Source organism: Orcinus orca, chromosome 9, assembly GCF_937001465.1.
Source record: "Orcinus orca chromosome 9, mOrcOrc1.1, whole genome shotgun sequence".
In the NCBI taxonomy this organism is placed as follows: Eukaryota; Metazoa; Chordata; class Mammalia; order Artiodactyla; family Delphinidae; genus Orcinus; species Orcinus orca.
This window is the reverse complement of record NC_064567.1, coordinates 91,240,174-91,260,652: the sequence shown is the minus strand read 5'-3', so window position 1 is coordinate 91,260,652 and position 20,479 is coordinate 91,240,174. Positions and strand designations below refer to the sequence as shown.

At 41.3% G+C, this 20,479-nt stretch overlaps 1 protein-coding gene across 2 annotated transcripts in view; it reads left to right on the top strand.

Annotated features, from left to right (window-relative positions):
• The window catches only part of AMPH (amphiphysin), a 191,699-nt gene that overhangs the window by 89,118 nt on the left and 82,102 nt on the right, over positions 1-20,479 (top strand). For both annotated transcript variants that reach the window (XM_049714914.1, XM_049714915.1), the window contains one exon: positions 18,797-18,847. In XM_049714914.1, the coding sequence (XP_049570871.1) occupies positions 18,797-18,847 (51 nt within the window). The remainder of the gene's footprint in view (positions 1-18,796; positions 18,848-20,479) is intronic.

Sequence of the window (20,479 nt, the reverse complement as noted above, 5' to 3'; positions counted from 1 at the left end):
GAGCACAGGCTCCGGACGCGCAGGCTCAGCGGCCATGGCTCACGGGGCCCAGCCGCTCCGCGGCATGTGGGATCTTCCCGGGCCGGGGCACGAACCCGTGTCCCCTGCATCGGCAGGCGGACTCTCAACCACTGCGCCACCAGGGAAGCCCCCAACGTAGGTGTTATGTCACTGCCTTTGCTTCTGTTTGCAGATCCCTGATCCTGGAGGTTTCTTGTTTCCATTTGTGTATCAGCGTTCTGGCTGTTTTGTAACATGCTGTTTCTCTTCCTTACCAACAGGGGATATAAAATCCAGCAGTTAGAGCCCGGTAGACTAGTCTCCACCAAAACACATTGCTGAATGTCTCCAATTTCATCCCAAGACTAAGGGTCGGACAGATAGGAACTCAATTTATTATGAATAACAGTGATCTCGTTCTATCTGAAAATGAGAAAAGAGAGAGGGGAGTTGGAGAAGAAACCGGTGATAGATGGAAAACTAGATCATGTCCAGATCACTGAGTATTATAGAGAGATTTGGATTTATGACGGTAGAAAAGAGAATTCCTAGAGAAATGTTGGACGTCGGCTCATAGACTAAGTTGCCCCCCAGTCTCCTCCGGGAGAACAGATTCTCCACATCTCCTGATGTTCTCGTTTGGTGAGTTCTCTTGCACTTTCTCATACACTAGGATAGCACTCGTGCAGATCATTGACTTGGATGGCAGCAACTTCCCACAGAGAAACTTGTCAATCAGGGCCCTTGTTACTTTGCCGGGCAGTCCCCAGTGTCTGCTTGAAGGGATCGGCTTTGGGTAGAAGAAGTGACTCACGTTTACAGATTTCCCTCCTTGAGGATTTACCCTCTATCCTTTGAAACCTAGTCTTCCTGTCCGGTGTGTCCCTGTGGAGCGAATTAGTTCTTTGCTGTTAGATTTTTTTTCTCAGTCACTTTTACGGCATTATGATATTTTAGCACCCCAGAAGGCTAACCTTGGGAAGCATCAAGTTCAGGAATGCATTCATGATAAGGTAGTACTTTGCATTTTCCAATTATGGGGAATTTTTTTAAAATATAAATTTATTTATTTTATTTATTTATTTTTGGCTGTGTTGGGTCTTGGTTGCTGTGCGTGGGCTTTCTCTAGTTGTGGCGAGTGGGGGCTACTTTTCGTTGTGGTGCATGGGCTTCCCATTGCTGTGGCTACTCTTGTTGTGGAGCACGGGCTCTAGGTGTGTGGGCTTCATTAGTTGTGGTGCCCGACCTTCAGTAGTTGTGGCTCGCGGGCTCTAGAGCGCAGGTTCAGTAGCTGTGGCGCACGGGCTTAGTTGCTCCGCGGCATGTGGGATCTTCCCGGACCAGGGCTCGAAACTGTGTCCCCTGCGTTGGCAGGAGGATTCTTAACCACTGCGCCACCAGGGATGCCCCTTATGGGGAATTTTTATTGTTCTTTTTTGGACTTTGTTGACTGAACAAGGTGAGGATTGTTTTTTGTCTAAGGTATTAGAGAGAAGTGCAGTTGGCTAAATCATCATCAGTTAAATGCTCTGCTGCTTATTCTTTTCACTATATACATTTTCAAATGTTATGGAGCCAATAGTATACTGTCATTCTTGAAGATCAACACCTTAGCTCTGTCAAGATCATTAGCAGATTTCATAATGCAGGTAAAACTTAAACATTTGGGGAAACTTGCACAAGCAATTCTACTTGATAAGAGTAAAACAAATAGAACGGAAATGTAAAAATAGTATTTCTCAGGGAGTCTCCTGACCCTCTTTGGTTCCCTATGAAAATATTCTCACATGAAAATCATCTTGCATTTGCACATGCTCATTTTGATATTTTTTTTGTTTTAATCAGAAAGAGTAAATTTATAGCCATTTTACTGCCATGAGGAGGGAGGGAACTTTAACCTTGTCTGTATATTAAAGGGAGAGAAGGAAAAAAGGAGGGGGTGGGAGGAAGGTGAGGAGAGAGGTTTACTAATCTTCTATAGAAACATATTAAAGGTTGGGAAGAATAGCTGAAGACTGAATTTATTAATACTCTGTAGAAGGAAAACTGTGTCTTTTTAACCCCCAGTATGTATTGGTGACCAATTCCCATCTGTTGCATATGCTTTTATGCTATGTAGAAACATTAACCAAGGATGAAGGATCTACCAAGATTGTGGTGACCTCTACAAGGCTTATTATTTTTTGTATTAATGTGAATCATTACTCTAAAGGCAGAAGGCATTCTCTTAAGGTGACATACGCTAAAGACATTGACCTGGGAAATCTAGATTTCATATTTTTTTCTGTGTATATGTATTTCAAATCCAACAAAAATACTATTTATAGTATAAAATGAACTTTATTTGGATTTGTGCAGTATATTAGAGTCATCTGACCATACTAAATTAGTACTTAATCCAATGATTCTAAAAGTAGACCACTAGGACTTCCCTGGCGGTCCATTGATTAAGACTCCATGCTCCCAGTGCAGGGGGCATGGGTTCGATCCCTGGTCAGGGAACTAAGATCCTGCATGCTGCACAGTGCGGCCAAAAAAAAAAAAGAATGTTAAGAAAAGTAGACCATTAGAATGTTCTAGAAAGTATTCAAGCATCTGGGGCTCTGATGATCTTGCTTTTAAATTTCCTTTAAGAAAATCAGAAGAGTCCTTATAGTAATTGATATATTCCCTGCTTCTTCGTGGTGGAAACAGAGGTAGCAGACGGGTCTATGTTTGCACTTGAGCTTGAGGATTAGCTTTTATCTTGTTCCAACCCCAAATTCTCTTTTTGATCCCAGACCTCTTTTCCTAAAAGTTATTTGATTTACGTTAGCCGGAGAGCATGGATACAGGGTCTGTGCATATGCTCTCACATTGTCCACTGCACTCCCCGTTGCTGTGGATTTTGTGGTCCAGGAACACCCAGTCAGGACCGGGAGGAAGGGGAGAGGAGTGTCCAGCAAAGGAGAATAGAGTGACCCCTCCCCCAAGAGCTCAGGGTTTTCCATGGTGACGAGTGGTAAGGAAAGCAAGGGTTGGAGACATCCAGCCAGGAGAATGAGACCTGACTTCACCGTTTCCTCCCCAGAGGGTTTGTTTTTTTCCTTTCTATATTTCCTCTTTTACCAGAGCTGCTAACAAGTAGCAGAAGTGACTGGTGTGAACATCGGCTGCTTTCACTTCAGTTCACCTGGGTGCTTGCTGACGGGTCTGTTAATGAGCCCAGAGAAGGTGGCTTCTCTCTCTCCTTCCTGCTCATAAACTTGCCCACGAAGATGCCATGCTTATGGCCAGTGTGCAGATTACAACAGGATAACCCAGGGACTGGTGGGGCTCAGATAACCAGCTTTGATCACGTTTCAGAAAGTACAGATATGGGCGCCCTAATGGAGGTGTGGTCTGAGAACTTCTCATATGAAGGAGAAGGGAGCCTCACTTCTGCTCACGTCTCCACGGCTTTTTAGTCCCCCCTTGAAATACCATACAGTGTAGCTCTGCTGCTTCTCTCCATGCCCACCACCAGGTAACGGCCTAATTGGTATAACACAGATGAAGAAGGAAAGAAATATCGGGACCTTGAAATGCTCTCCAGTGGGGAGGATCCAGAGCCATTGATTCTCATTATTAGGATAATCCAATGTCTGAAGGGTGGAGTCATGTCTTCATACTGATCTCTCCTCTGCACAGGGGTCCCGTGTGGCCGCTTTCATCTTTTTCTCTGCACAGAATCTAGTGCTTTGAACATAAACTTTAAAACATTTGTTAAACGTGAAGCTGAACTAGTGGCAGAAACGATCATTTGGAGCATGTTCCTAGAGCACGTTTTTATTTCTGGGATGGAAGAGGTGTTGAATAGTGCTTGAATTTTTGTAAGCAGTTTCACGACACTTTTTAGGACATACGTATATAAATAATTAAAAATTACAGAATAGAAGTTTGAAAAAACAACATAAATACAGGATATGTTCCCACGGTGTGTTAATGTGTGGATAAAATTTTTATTTATGGCAAATCACATTTACATTCCAAAAAGTTTTGTAATTTCCTTGAGCAGATAGTCCTAACAGATATCCTAGAACTATTTCTTTTTAACACAGATAACCATGATGTGAAAGGGGCTGGCTGGTTGTTCCTATGCCTGGTGGTGGTATTTAGGGACTGGCCTGCTCGCTTCCAATTTCTTCTTCCACTTTCTCCACTGCGGGTGCTTCCTTATGATTGAACTATCCTTGCCTGACCTGCCATCTCCCTCTGTTGAAGTCCTACCTTTGCTTAAGGTCAACTTACAAGATATTTCTTACCTGACGGCTTTCCAGTGCCCTCAGCCAGGCTCTCTCTTTCTCTGTATCCTCCAGTGTACATTTTTTTGTAATTCATCCAAAAGCTCTTGTTCCAGTTTTCTTGTATGACAGTTATTTTAGATGTGCACCTCTGTCCTCATTAGGTTATAAAATATTTAAAGGAAGGCATCCTTTCCCAGCCATTAAAAAAATCCGCCTGCCAATGCAGGGGACACGGGTTTGACTGGGAAGATCCCACGTGCAATGGAGCAGCTAAGCACGTGCGCCACAACTACTGAAGCTCGCGTGCCTAGAGCCTGTGCTCCACAACAACAGAAGCCACTGCAATGCGAAGCCTGCAAACTGCAACGAAGAGTAGCCCCCACTTGCTGCAACTAGAGAAAGCCCGTGCACAGCAGCGAAGACCCAGCACAGCCAAAAAAATAAATAAATAAATAAATCTCTGCCCTCTGCACCTGACAGGTGCTTATTAGTAAATATATCCCTCCTTGTCACACTTAGCTCTGTACTCACTCTTTGTCTTGGATTTTCCATGCCTCCTCACTCATTCATTGTCAGTGTTTCTCTTCATTGTCATTTACTTTCTCATTTTCATCCTGATTTTGGGCAGCAAAATAACCTTTGGAGAGTGTCTCACATGGCCTGGATTTGATTCTAACCTGGGTTATTGAGACTAGAGCAAGGCTCTGGTCCCCTCTCTGGGTTCTGAAGCTGCCCTAGTTCCATGCTACTCCGTATGTATCAGCTGGCATGTATGGTATTTTCCATTTTCTGAGAGCTTCACATACTTTTACTCACAATGTAATAAGTAATTTTAATTAATGCAGAAGAATGTTTTTCAGTCCTTGAACCCCAGCTACATTCTTCAATTTGTAGGGTTTTTTTTCATGAATTGTGTTTTAGAGTAAGCTTACTCTTCTCTGATCGGATAATATTTTGACCATACAGCACTAATATATTTAATTGATACAGTTAATTTCTTCTGAGCAACTTCTGAGAGAATTGTTGAGTCTTGTTGCTTGCATTTATACTTGGTTTCCATTAAAGTTTGAACTCAATAATTGCACAATATACTACAAGAGAATTCATATATGTCTGCATCTCTGGAAATAAAGTTTACTCCTGTTTCTGGCTAGCTATACGTTTCTGTGAGAATACCGTAATACTGAAAACCATCTTAGTGTGGCAGTGTTTTCCAAAATTTAAAGTATTTCTTCTTGGTATCAACTTTTAAGGAAGTTTCACGGTTATTTGATTGATGATAGCATGTGGGTGCATGTTTAGAACAATAGTATGTAACCATTTCAATATTCATTTTCTTTATATTTATTGAGTGTCTTCTATGTTCCAGGAATGGTTCTAGGTCTTTGGGAAACTTCAGAGAACAAGCAGACAAAGGTTACTACCATTGTGGATCTTACATTCCAAAACAGGGGGACAGACAATAAATAAAACACTTTAATAAAAATAAGCAGATTATACTGTTTGCTAGAAATGATGAGAGCTATGGGGGACAAAACCGAATAGATAGAGAACATATAGAGTGAGATAAAATATATCAGGAGGCTTGGAGACAGTAAGTTTCAAGTTTGGCTTCAAAGGGGAGCAAATAAATAGGACTGTAGCTGGGGAAGGAAGTGGCGTCAAGAGAGCATTTTCCTAAGGTGGCAGAAATATGTGTATACTAATGGGACTCATTTAGTACAGAAGGAAAATATGATGAATCACCAGAGAAGGGAGAGAACAGCTGACTTGTGTCCTTGAGTAGGAAGAGGAGTTGGGATCCGGTACACAACTGGCGACACTGGCTTGAGCTAGGAGCTGGATACTTCATCGAAGGTAACAGGTCAATATATATATAACAAGCCAAATAATAAGTGTCTATTAAAAGCATTTCTTGGCTGACTCAACACCTAATTAAATGTCTACTAAGCATAAGGCATTGCAAACAGAGTGATAAATCGTTCAGACAGAATAGTTTCTGTCTTTGTCAAGCTTGTGGTCTAGTGTGCAAAAGTCTTCTTTCTTTTAAAAAATAAAGTAGTAGAAAAAAGACACAGGATCTTGAGATAATGTTACTATATTTCCATCATTAGAATGCATTTTGGTATCCTAGTTTCACCTTTAACATTAGCATATGAGTATACTCTCACTCCAGTTGGTATTCTTACAAAAAATGGTCTAAGCCCCTAGTTAAGACTTTCAGTCTTCTTTGTACCATTGTTCTGGTGGAAAAGATGTGGTTTGCATATATAGTCTTGAATTAAGAGTCCTTTTTTGGGTAAGTATCACCCATTGATTGCCAATACAATTGACTTCTGTGGAAGGGAGCAGAGAGAAGAAACCTGCAGGTGTCAAAAGAATGTATTGGCCCTTGCCCTTCAAAAGTGCCTGCATTTCTCTATAGTCTTCTGTTTATTCATTTCTGACACACCCATTAAACCTCTGTTTTGCTCACTGGCTTTCAAGGAGAGAAATGAGTCTGCCTACTACTTGTGACTAGGTGTTGCCGTCCATGGTGCCGGATGGGAGAAAGAAAAAAATATTCGTTGGAGAACTTGTCCATCTTTTATCCTCTTTGTTCTTATTTCTTTCATTCCAACCACAAGAATATCTTTTCATTTATGGCCTATATAAATCAAAAGCTTAACCTAACTAAAATTTGATCCAGTCAAACTACAGATGTTCTAGGCCACTTCCTACGGAGCCTGTTCCCCACTTAAGAAATCACTTTTAGAGGAATCTCGTCATGTTATTGTTCAAAAGGTTTCCTTTCATCTATCTTATTCTGTTGCCTATTTTAATTGTATTTTACCTTACTACGTTAATTAACTATGCCAATTGGAGAAGATTTAGTATCTCATTTCCCAGCATTCATTTAGAGACCAATTCCATTTATCTCCTACTTCTCCTTGTGAAGTCAACTTATTATCCAGTTTGGATGCCCCTCCCTAAATGATCCCCAGGTTGACTGTACTGTTCTGAGAATGTGATGCAGAGAATTAGGCATCTCTCTCATCCGAGCCTAAGGAGGCTGTGGAATGGTTGTGAACATTGGCACAGATGAGCTGCAGTTGATTTTCAGATTTGCGTCAGTATTACTGATTCCCTGCAATTGCCTGCAATTCTCTCTCATAAGTCACCCTGCAAGCCCCTTGCTAACTTTGCGCTGAAGATATAGTCTAAGTGATGGAAATGCATTAGAAGGCATGTCTGATGGTGACTGAATGAAACCTGGAGCCGGACGTATTTTTAAGGGCCTTTTGGGCTATCTCATACTAGAGCCACATACGAGAGTGTCCATTCACACACTGTGTCAATTAAATGATAGACCCACTGAGAAATTAAAGCAGAGGTTCCCAAATAACCAGTAGAATATCTGAATGCCTTTCAAAATTTTGATTCCTGGGTCCCATTCCAGACTTCTGAGTCGGGTCACCCGTTTGACTTGTATCTCTAAAGAACCATCATAAGGTAGTAACAACTTGGATGCAAGCCTTAGATTTCACTGATATAGTGAAGATAATACATATATTTCCATGTATGTGGAATAGTAATACACATTATTCCTTAATTGTACCTTCTTTTGACTGTGTTCCTAAACCCGGATAATTATAAGACTCTTCTATGGAGCTTAAAAAATGTACAAATTTCCAAGCCATACCTGACTGGCTTAGGCAAAAGCACTGATGAAGTATTTTTATTATTAAGACTTTCCATGAGTAGGGCTTTAACACTTATAAAGTGTTCTGAACATTGTCTCACTTGATTTCCATAGCAACTCATAATTGTAATTATGCTTTATATACGAGAAAATTGAGTATATGTCACAAAAGCTTTCATTTGTGGAATGGGCTTGATTACTCTGTTGGTCATGGGTATTCATGCTTTCTTATTTCCTCACAGTAATTTATCATGTCAGTTTGATTTTTTTCTCATATCCATGATTCAGTGGTTCTTACACATCTGCATAAATTACTGCCACGGGTTCTAGGATCCTCTGTTGCTGAAACACTTAAAGGTACAAAAAAACTTTCTGAAAAACATAAATGTGTGTTTGAGACTTAGAAATACAAATTAAAATGAAGGAAGCAGTCACAATTCCCCAGTGGCTTGTTTGGGGGAGGTTTTGTATATTCCTCATGAAGATACTCCTTCGTACTATGACAAGTAGCAGAACTTGGTTCAGTCAAGCATTTATGAAACACCTGCTCTTTGCACAGTTTATCATTGAAAAGGTATCAGGTAGAATAATAATAGTGCATCCAACATTTATTGAATGCATACTGTGTGCCTGGTTCTCTGCTGATAAGTTACGTGGACTGTCTCCTTTGACGCTGGTGATAGCCCTAGTAAGTGAATACCATTATCACTTCATTTTACCAACGATGAATCAGAGGCCTAAGTGACTTGCCCAAGGTTCCACAGTTAAAAGTGGCAGAGCTCAGATTTTAAAGCCAGGCAGTGTGATCCCAGAGCCCACCAACTTAACCCCTATGCTCTATGAATCCAATGGAGTATACTCAGGAATCATGAGCTTTTGAGAAAAACAAGTAAACAGCCAGTATCTTTATTTACAGATTAGAACTACATCATGAGAGCACAGAAAAAATGATTCCTTTAGTTAAATCATTCTCATTGGTTAACAGTTGATTTCTCTTACGTAGCCACATCCATCATTTGCTGGCGTCTGTGCCTTTACAGTTTGAGGGCATAGAGGTGTGAGAGGGCAGTGAAACGTGGGCTTTTGAGGCAGTTTGCGGAGCCTAAATAATCCAGACCACCTCAGCTCCAGTACCGGCTTGCCGTCTGTTAGCTCTGTGACCTCTGGCCAAGCTTTTCAGCCTCTGTTCCTCAGTCTTCTCATTTGTAAATGTGTGCTGACCTCAGAGGTATTGTGAGGATTATGAGTTAATAGGACAGTGTCTGGAGCAAAGGGAGCCTTCAGTAAATGTTTGACTTTGTTACTTATTGCTATATTAAAGGCTTGCTTTGAGGACACTGTTATGGTCTGAAGTTATGTACCTCCTAAGTTTGTATGTTAAAGTCCTAACCCTGGTACACATTAGAATGTGACTTTTTTTTTTTTTTTTTTTTTTTTTTTTGTGGTACGTGGGCCTCTCGCTGTTGTGGCCCCTCCCGTTGCGGAGCACTGGCTCCGGACGCGCAGGCTCAGCGGCCATGGCTCACGGGCCCAGCCGCTCCGCGGCATGTGGGATCTTCCCGGACCGGGGCACGAACCCATGTCCCCTGCATCGGCAGGCAGACTCTCAACCACTGTGCCACCAGGGAAGCCCAATGTGACTGTTTTTGAAGATAGGGCCATTAAAGAGGTAATTAAGGTCAAGTGAAGTCATATTGGTGAGTCTAATCCAGCATGACTGTTGTCCTTCTAAGAAAAGAGAAAGACACTGGGATGCACACATATACAGAACAAAGGCCATGTGAGGACACGAGAAAGCAGCTGTTTGTTTGCAAGGCAAGGAGAGAGGCCTCAGGGGAAACCAAACCTGCCAACACCTTGATCTTGGACTTGTAGCCTCCACAACTGTGAGGAAATACATTTCTGTTGTGTAAGACACCCAGTCTCTGGTATTTTGTTATGGTGGCCCTAACGAACTAACACAGACATCATAAATGGCAGTTTCAGAAGCATCCTGGCTGTTATTTTATGTCTGGAATAATGATAGACAAGGTAGGTACTTCATTCCTACTCATCAATGCACCTCTGTAACTTGACATAGCAGTTGTTTCTCTAATACTTTTAAGTCCTGTCCAATTTGGCCATGATAGAATATTGTAAATGGAGTGGTATCCATACCCACAGAAAGGGACACTGAACGGTAAGTCACAGGAAGAGTCATTGTTGAGGGGCAGCTCCTGTGGCGTTTCTCTTAATTTTTGGGTCATTTCCCCCCTCCCCGCTGTATTCATTACTGTGCTCTAGGAATTAAAGCAAAGCTTGGAAAGATATGTATATAATGTCTCTGGTGCAGCTTAGAAGTCAAGCCTCTTCGTACACACACACGAAATGAAAAATAAATGGGATGGTTTTTCAAGGCTCACAAACTCAGTTGCCTAAAGGCCATAAAGCATATCTGTAAGTCATATCCAGCCTGCTGTGGTGGTGAGTTTAACAGTTCTAATTAGGTAGTTCTATCCCCTGGCACACACAATGGGTTAGCTTTTCCAAAGATCAGAATAGACACCTATAAACACGTTAGTTGGCTTAAGGGAAATATATGGAAAAATGGTACATATAATTACTAGCTAGCTTTCTAATTTTGTTTTGTTGAAAGGCAGAAGGTATTTGACTTGGTTTTCAGATCATAGGTATGCTTGGAGTTGCTGACGAGGATAGTTGGAAATTGGGCCATGAATCTTGGATAAAACTGTGGAAGCTGAGATGTTCTCTTCGATGTCTATCTCCCTTCCATGTTCCACTCGCTGCCGCCATCAGCCCAGAAATGTGATTTCAAAATACACTCCAGTCTCCTCTCTATCTTATATCTTTTGCACGAAGATGTGCCAAAAGAAAATTTTAAAAATAAAGAAATGGTGCTATGAAATCAGTGCTAGGTTCTTAATGACGGCTCCTATTACGACAAAGAGCTCAAAGCAAGGAAGCAAAAAATGTACGTGCCTAAGACCCTGCTGCTTTTACCTTTGAAAAACTCTCATCTTCCAATTGAACGGCACCCGAGCTTATCAGAGGGAGAGCTCTATTTCTTAGTAAACCAAGAGTGCCTGGAGTGTTGAGCAACCTAAGGTTGTCTTTGATCATAAGTGGATTCAGACGTTATGACTTACTAGTCATCTGTTCATCAAGTTGCTGATAATAACTCCATTAAATCTAATCTTCTTGATAATCTGATTTTCTCCTCAGCTTCAAAAATGATCACAAAATATACTAGCATCAAGATTGAGTTAACCTGTCCGAACTCTGAGAAATTGAGCCAATTTTAATTTTGATGTGTTACTTAGCCTTTTCAAGAGAAGAATGTCAGTAAAGGCCAAAAATAATAATGTAACTCTGGAAACTTCTATAGGTTCATGATCACAGGCAAGCTGATAGGACTTACCTTTGTGAAATCACAGTTTTTGAAGTTACATCTCTTCAGATCCAAGTTTCATACGTCCGTTAATACTGTTGGCCTTCTATCTCGGCTCCTTTTAAAACATCAACCCAGTTTCTTAGTTAAAGAGGATATTTAATAAAAAAATTTTCGGTCTTGTGGGTATTGCTTTTATTTTTTAAAAACAAAGTTACCTATAAATATAAATTACATTCACCATATTTTAACAAGTCAATTCAACAAGCCATTGCTTGTTTACTAGGTATTAAATACATACTGCCTTAAGGTGTTTGGCTAGACCTGCATAGCCTTGCAAATAAAATGCACTGGATTTGGTTTTGCCAGTACAGTCAGGGCCACCGTGGTATATGCCCCTGACCGCGGGTGTCATGCACATGGTAGTATGGGGCATGGTGCTTCCGAATTTGCAGTGGTTGCTGTGCTGAGTTTAGTTCCTTAGAAATTTATCAATTCATTCTATGCGTTGTATCTCAAATTCAAATCAATGCTTCAAGTACAGTTTCTTTCTTTTGGGCAGGCGTAACTGGGTCTAAGGTAAGCTAACAAAATCGTACCTCTGTATTGGCTCCTGCAGTCCTAGACATAAGTATTTACCAATATTAATATCTTTTTAGTGTTTCAGAATTCAGTGTACCTAAACAATAAACGACTTGACTCATTAATCTTCAAGTGTTATTCATCGTAGTTTGGTGCAACCCTGTTTTTAAGCCCAATGCCCAGATACAGTTTGCCATAGCTGTAGGACTTTGAGACACTCTTCTTGTGTGTCAGTCTGTGGTAGCTCTTATCAGGAACCAGGCTTACCTTGCAGGAAATCTGTCTGTAACTCTTCCTTGCACTTATTACTAGAGTGCAGTAGGAAACCTTGATGTGGTAGCATTTATAGCTAGTCCTTTGACACTACATAGATTAAATCTTTAAATGTTCAAGAACCAAAGATGTGTCTGGGAGCTGTCCTAGGTGCTGAAGAGAGACAAGCAGCGAGAGCTGCCCAGGAGCCAGGCCTATCTGGGAACCGACCCCCTCCTCTGCCCCACCCTCCCCCCAAGACATATAAACAAATAATTAAGTAATTGGTGTTCCTGAGGACCAATCTGATGTAGAACAATTTGGAAACACATTTAATTAGGTATGGAATGTGATTTCTTCCTATTGGGTAACAAAGATATTTGAAACTTTCCATGGTGGTGTGCCTGTTTCACTCTCTCTCCAGCTATTTAATTAGATTTTAAACTTCAGTCTAGTCCTTAGAGGCAGGTATCATGGAGAGGTGCTCACAGCACTAGGGGAAGAAAGCAACAGCTTCAAGAGACCACTCTGCAAGAGAATAAAGGGATTCTTTGACTAGAGGCAGTGAGTCTCAGACCTTTGTAAGGTTTTAAAACCATGAAGACTTTTTGCTTGCCTATTAATTTAAAAATTTTTTAAATTTCATTTTGGAGTATAGCCAGTTAACAATGTTGCAGTAGTTTCAGGTGCACAGCAGAGAGACTCAGCCATACATATACATGTATCCATTCTCCCCCAGGGCTCCCCTCCCATCTAAGCTGCCACATAACGTTGAGAAGAATTCCCTGTGCTATACAGTAGGTCCTTGTTGATTATCCTTTTTAAATATAGCAGTGTGTACATGTCAATCCCAAACTCCCTAACTATCCCTTCCCTCCACCCTTCCCCCACTGGTAACCATAAGTTCATTCACTAAGTCTGTGAGTCCATTTCTGTTTTGTAAATACGTTCATTTGTATCATTTCTCCATTTGTATCATTTATTTTAGATTCCGCATACGGTATTTCTCTTCACTCAGTATGACAATCTCTAGGTCCATCTTGCCTATTCATTTTGGATATCTTCATGATGAAACCCAAAATGACCCTGGCTTGTTTTCCAGAACATCCAGGAAACAGAAGACTGGGGAGACGGTTTCCTTCTCCCCAGCCCTGTGAGGGCGTGACACACAAGGGAGGGGGTGTTTGGGGGTAGCTTTAATGAGGAAGGAGAAGCAAGCCACTCCCTTGGGCTGTGTGGAAAGAAAGCCAGGCCTGGGGGACCGTCTAGGCTTGAGAGGCAGCGGCTCCTGACACTGATAAATGATGCAATTGAAAAAATAAAGAACCTCTGACTAACACCAGGGGCATGTTATTATACTATATGCCAGGGCAAGGGATATTGTGGGCAGTGAATCCTTCTTAGATATTTTCCAAAGAGGCGTATTAGTAGGCAATTAGTAGGCAATGCACTTGCCCATAAGTCCTGAGGAGAGTGTGACCAAGAGTTGGAATAATAATTTTATACTGTAGAGAATGACATTAAGAAATTGAAGGGAAAATTCACAAGGTTGTGGAATTTTCAGTCTTTTTTCTGCACACACGCATGCACAATACACAATTCAAGGCTGAAGGACTGAAATGGTAACTTTCAGAGGAATTTGGAACGCACTTAGATTCAGTGAAATGCGAGCAGTGCTATAAGAAGTTATTTCTCATTTAAAACTTACTTGTGATTCACATAGAGTAATGATGTTAAGTAAATTTTATTAGGCAATAGGTTTTGTGCAGAGCTACTGTGTGGCATATTATAGGTGAAAAATTTCTTTCCAGAGGCTTTTGCTTGATTCAGGCAGAATTTTATACGAAATTCAATATGGTCATTACCGAATGCTTTGTGAACCTTAATACTCACGGGGAAAATTAAGAATTTTAATAATTGGAAAAGAATAAAGTTATTTAAGTTAGCCTCCAGTTTATCTGGCTAAATTGAACTCATGAATTCAAGCCATTATTATATCATTTGAATTTTCTGTCACTCTTATAATATCTAAACATTTCTTCTGGGATGCTTATTTTATTTTTTTAAATGTTTATTGTTCCCCTTGGGCTAGATGAATGCAGTGTATAGATTGGAGCCTGAATATTTCCTTCTCTTTCTTGTACTTTTCTTGAAAGAAAAGGCAGTGACTTAATTGTGGGCTTAATTTGACATGCTTTATTTCGTAAGTATTTGGGAAAAGAATGCCTTTCCACCCTACTCTTCTGCTGTTTCCAGGTACTCTGAGCAGTCGGGGTAACTCAAAACCATCAGTTACTGTGGTTGGCTCTGTATTACTTCCTGAGGGGAAAGCATCCCTCTGGGTGAGATGTGAGCCCTGCCTGAGCTAAGTGCTTCTTGCACTTTTCCAGGGAAGGGGCAGGAGCAGTAGTAGAGCAGAGTCTTAAGCAGACATCTGAAAACAGGAGACATCTGTGAAGTTCTGTTTCATCTCTATGCAGCTTTTCACTTTACATCCTAACAGGTGGCTTAGTGGTGGTGAAATAATGGTTTCTCCATTTGTCCCCCTCCAATCTCAATAAATTGATATTCCAGCGAGATGTTTTAGGTTTATTTTGTGGCTGTAAGTGTGCTAGACAAATCATTAAGTACCTCTAAGGTCTACACTTACCTATTTTGAAAAACGTGGCCTTAGGGGAGTCAGACCCTCCTAATTACCCCTTTCAGGGCTGTAGGCTTTAGATCGGTCTGGATCTAGATCTGTCTGGGTAAATCACATGTCTGATTTCACATATTATTCTCTCTCAATGATCTGCCGTCTGTTGGGACAAATGATTGTGGCCTGCTCTCCTCTCTCAGTACCATTCTACCTCTTTCAATCGCTTGGCCACCACTCAGGCTCCCATTTGCTAAATCACCCACTTTGTCCTTCATCTTTCCAATTTGATTTCCTTTCTGAAATGTTTCTGTAAGTGCCTTTAATGCTCTTCTGCTCAGTAACTCCATTGGCTTGTTGTTAGATTTCAGGCTACTCTGTCTTTCTGCATTTCTACTCTTGATGGTGAACCATTGTATCAGGCTGTTTAGGGTAGGTCACCAATACCTTGGTGGCTTTTAAGAACAGGTTTGTTTCTCGCTTATGAAAATGTGCACGGTAGCTGCCCATTTCATCTTCCCTTCGCTCTGAGATCCAGGCTGGAGAAGGAACCCCTATCTGGAACATTATGGGGCGCATGGTAGAGGGAAAGGAAATGGTCGGAGTGTGTGACGGCTCTTACATCTTCTGCTCAGAAGCAGCACATGGCTCTTCCACTCACATTTCATTAGCCAAGTCCCACAACCAAGCTTGGTGTTGATGGGGCAGGAAGCATAATCCTCCCCCCAAAACAGATCTGGTAGGGAGATGCAGTGTAGATGTGACAATAATTAAATCTCCCCAAACAATGTCTTTTCAGCTTTTTATATACTCAGAATCTTACACAGTATCTGTCCCAAAATAGATAATCAATAGGGGAAAGACTGACTTCTTTTTTCCCCAAATTCTTTTCCTGTTCGTGTTGGGGACCTTGGCCTGATTCTACCTGTTTCTTCTCTGGATCCTTCATATCTTCTACCTGTGCCCAAGTGTTTATCATTAGCATTTTTCTTCATTCTCCTCATTCTTTGCCTACAGTTTTACACTATACTTTGATGTTTTGGAAATCCACTATGGTTAGTTTTTTTTTTTAATCTAGCTTGTAGTAGTTTGCTTTCACACTGCATTTCTGAATGGCTCAGCAAGGCAAAGGAAACTTAGTTTTGATTTTAAGCCATGCTGAGCCACAAGAAAGGGAGTCAGTTGTTTAGAACTTTGATGATTTCTGTTTTGCCTTTCTGTATAGCACCATTCTGGTTGAAGTTCATATGTGCCAACAAATGAATTAACCCTAAGCTTTCATCTGGTGGTACCTGGATTTACAGAGTTGCAAAAACAGCCTGAGCTTAAGGCAGGTAAAGAAAACCTCACCTGAGCTTTACATAGACTTTATAGAAATAATGTCACTATACCTGCACTATAAGATATAGGAAAATATTCTCTTCCAGAATTTACTTTGGAGTCCAGCATGGTCTTAAACACTTCTTTTCAAAGTTTGTTTGTATTTTTTTTAATATTTATTTTTATTTATTTGGCTGTGCCGGGTCTTAGTTGAGGCATTTGGGATCTGTAGTTGTGGCATGCAGACTCTTCTCAGTTGCGGCATGCGCACTCTTTAGTTGCAGCATGTGGAATCTAGGTCCCTGGCGAGGGATCGAACTTGGGCCCCCTGCATTGGGAGCACGGAGCCTTAGCCACTGGACCACCAGGGAAGTCCCCAGAGTTTATTTATATTAATCACTATCTATTTTTAAATGTGCTGGGCATTTTGGCTTTGCGTTGTGTTTGGATGGTGTTTCAGAGTTAAGTATAATCTGCTTTGCAATGCAATTTTTCGTATAGATATTTTAGTTCCTCTACTAGATTATAATTTATTGAAAGGCTTTTTTTTAAGAGTTTAGTTTTCTTTTTTTTAATTAATTAATTTATTTTTGGCTGCATCGGGTCTTAGTTGGAGCACGCGGGATCTTTCATTGTGGCGTGCAGGCTTCTTTCTAGTTGTGGCCTGCGGGTTTTCCCTTCTCTAGTTGTGGCACACAGGCTCCAGGGCACGTGGGCTCTGTAGTTTGTGGCACGCAGGCTCTCTAGTTGAGGCGCGCAAGCTCAGTAGTTGTGGCGTGCAGGCTTAGTTGCCCCGCAGCATGTGAGATCTTAGTTCCCTGACCAGGGATCGAACCTGCATCCCCTGCATTACAGGGTGGATTCTTTACCACTGGACCACCAGGGAAGTCCCTGAAGGACATAAGTGTTTTTTTGCCTTCATCCCCTCTCCCTTTTTGGTAAATACTAGCAAATGCTCGTTGAATGTGACTATTATAGTTGCTATATTAGTGGGTGTATTATTAACTATCAAGTTAGAGTTATAAAACAGTTGCTATAGTATTAATCTTCAAGGTGGAGTCATTCTGTATGCTAGCTCTCTTCACTTTTGTTAAATGATTATGCAATTAAAATGCATATATTTTTAATGTGTTCAGTTGCAGTATCATAGGCAACACTGTAGGTGCCAGCTGTATGCCCCTAGCACCTACCTTTTCTGAGCCCACTAGACTGACTTGCAGCTTCCAGCATCAGAGCTCTTTGCCCGAGGGCTTTCTGTGGTTCCTGAGACCTATCTGTCCCTACATTGGACATAATGGGGAATTAATATCCCCCAGAAGCAGCCCTCAGCCAATGATTAGCAGGAGTTGATGCATAAATGCCCCAGCTCCCTTGCCCTTCGGTTAGGATGTCTATAGGGTGTTTGAGTCTGTCTCCCAGAGTTCCCCAGCAGGGTTAAGGCGGGGCTGCCCACTGCAGAAGCTTGCTTGCTAATGCACCCTGCGTTGGCTCTCTTTCCTTACCTGCTTCACTTCTCCACGCTACCATCAACATTTCCTGAGGGAACTCCGGACTAAAATCTACTCCTACTCTCAGAGTCTTAGAGTTTCTAAGTGCAATCCAAACCAAAACAAATGTTCATGGGCCAACATTTACAGTTGAACAATTTCTCTAATTTGGTGATGTCCAATAGAAACACAATGCAAACCACATTCATAATTTAAAATTTTCTAATGTATTTTAAGAAGTGAAAGATGCTGTACACCTGAAACTAACACAGTATTATAAATCAACTATACTTTAATTTTTTTAATTTTTTTTGGTACGCGGGCCTCTCACTGTTGTGGCCTCTCCCGTTGCGGAGCACAGGTTCCAGACATGCAGGCTCAGCGGCCATGGCTCACGGGCCCAGCCGCTCCGCGGCATGTGGGATCTTCCTGGACCGGGGCACGAACCCGCGTCTCCTGCATCGGCAGGCGGACTCTCAACCACTGCGCCACCAGGGAAAACCTATACTTTAATTTTTAAAAAACGAAAAGAAAGAGATGAAATGAGTCAATATAGTTTATCTAACTCAGTATATCCAAAATATTGTATTAATATACAGTCAATGTAGAATATATTAATGAGATATATATGTTTTTGGGCACTAAATCTCTGTCCACTTGGGGCTAGTAGCTACCATATTAAACAGTGAACGGTGATGATCAGTTTCCAACCGTTGTAACCTACATGTCAAAATTTAGAGACTTAGTAGCTCTTGAATGTATTGAACTGCTGTATGATGGGTCACAGTTTCTAAGCAAAGTCTTACTTGCCTTCTCCTTTTCTTTTCTTTCTTTAAAAATATTTATTTATTGTTTTTGGCTGTGCCGGGTCTTAGTTGCGGCATGCATGCGGGATCTAGTTGCCCGACCAGGGATCAAACCCGGGCCCCCTACATTGGGAGTGTGGAGTCTTACCCACTGGATCACCAGGGAAGTCCCTCTCCTTTTCCTTTTTAGGCTGAGTAAAATCTTTGTAAATATCTTGTTTAGTCTTGGGCATCTTGTTTAGTCTGTGTCCACATATTTATGTTCTTTCAAGAATGAGCTCCTGGAGAAAATAACTCGAGACTTATTGCTTTGTACATGTTTGCATGCAAGATACAGACAAGATGCTTAGCATCTCTGTGTTTGTGTGTTTTCAGGCAGAGGGTACCAGACTTCAGCGAGAACTCCGAGGATATTTAGCAGCTATCAAAGGTAATGTGTATGAGTTGTTTACTGCATGTTACCAAGCACGGGTTGTTCTTGGAATTCAAGAGTAACAAGATTGAGTGTTAATTATACAGCCATTTGGCTTTCTGGCAGGATGGGTACTCGAGCACAGGTGTTCCATTCCACCCACTCCCCAATTCCCATTGAAATGATAATCAGAATATACAAGGAACAAATGTGTCTGCCCTTATGCTGGAAACTAGGAATAAGTGCCTCCCACGTCCTACAGCTTTCTAGGAAGAGTTGTTAGATAGAGTGAGCTTGAGACCTTGCAGCTGATTTCATCCCAGGGGAGAGTATGTCCCAAGAGCTGGATGCTCACAGACTTACACACAAGCCTTCTAGCTGGAGGGGGCGAGGGATGGTAGCAGGGTTAGCAGGAAGCATGGCCCTGGACTGCATGTGACTTGTGGGGACCGGCTGTACCTGCAGCCCTGCCACTGTAGGGGGACAGAGAGGCTCTGGCGTTGGTTTCTAGTCTCGGGATATTCAAGGCAAAGAAATGAGGCTGGTGACGGAGGGCAGGGAGAGTGATCAGGGTGTGTGCTGCATCTCTGCCAGCCGGCCGCTGTCCAGCCCCCTGCACTGAGTCCGATCCAAGTGCAGCCACGGATGTGGTAGATGATAAGGCAGATATTGAGATTAGTGGGGAGAGATTTGTGGGGTGGGACTAGTATTTTATTTTATTTTTTTTAATTGGTATTGATATATAGTTGATTTACAATGTGTTAGTTTCAGGGGTACAGCAATGTGATATATATATATATATAAATATATATACTTTATATATATAATATATATATAAATATATATACTTTTTTTAGATTCTTTTCCATTATAGGTTATTATAAGATATTGAGTATAGTTCCCTGTGCTATACAGTAGGTCCTATTTTATATATAGTAGTGTGTGTATTTTAATCCCAAACTCCTAATTTATCCCTCCCCGACCCTTTTCCCCTTTGGTAACCATAAGTTTGTTTTCTATGTCTATGACTCTATTTCTGTTTTGTAAATAAATTCATTGGTATCATTTTATAAGCGATATCATATGAAATTCTCTGTCTGACTTACTTCACTTAGTATGATAATCTCTAAGTCCATCCATGTTGCTGCAAATGGTGTTATTTCATTCTTTTTTGTGGCTAAGTAATATTCCATTGTGTGACTCTTTGAGCGAATACTTTGATCATTTCAGACATCTTCTTTTCATTTTTTATTTTGTAGAGCAGAGAAAGGTTTATTTCAAGGGCCAAGCAAGGAGAACAGGCATCTTGTGCTCAAAAACCTCAAACTCCTCAGCCATCTTCTTTTATTTTGTCCTTTTCTCTCATTGTTGAACCCAGAACTGACTGTCTTAAATTCAGCAAGCATGTGGGTGAGTCTAGAGTGTTGCAGCTTTCAGTTTAACAAAAAAATTTCCCTCTTTGATTCATTGGCCTTAAGTTTATGTGTCTTTTATTTTTAATGGCAGCGCTATGGTTTTTCTCTCCTCTCCTTCTATCCAGCCCCTTTTCATATCCCCTAGTGACAAAGACCAGGACACCAACTCGGTCAGGTCTCACCTTCCAGCTGTGAGGGAGAGTCTGGTGCCAAAGAGGCGCTTCTCCAAGTCGCC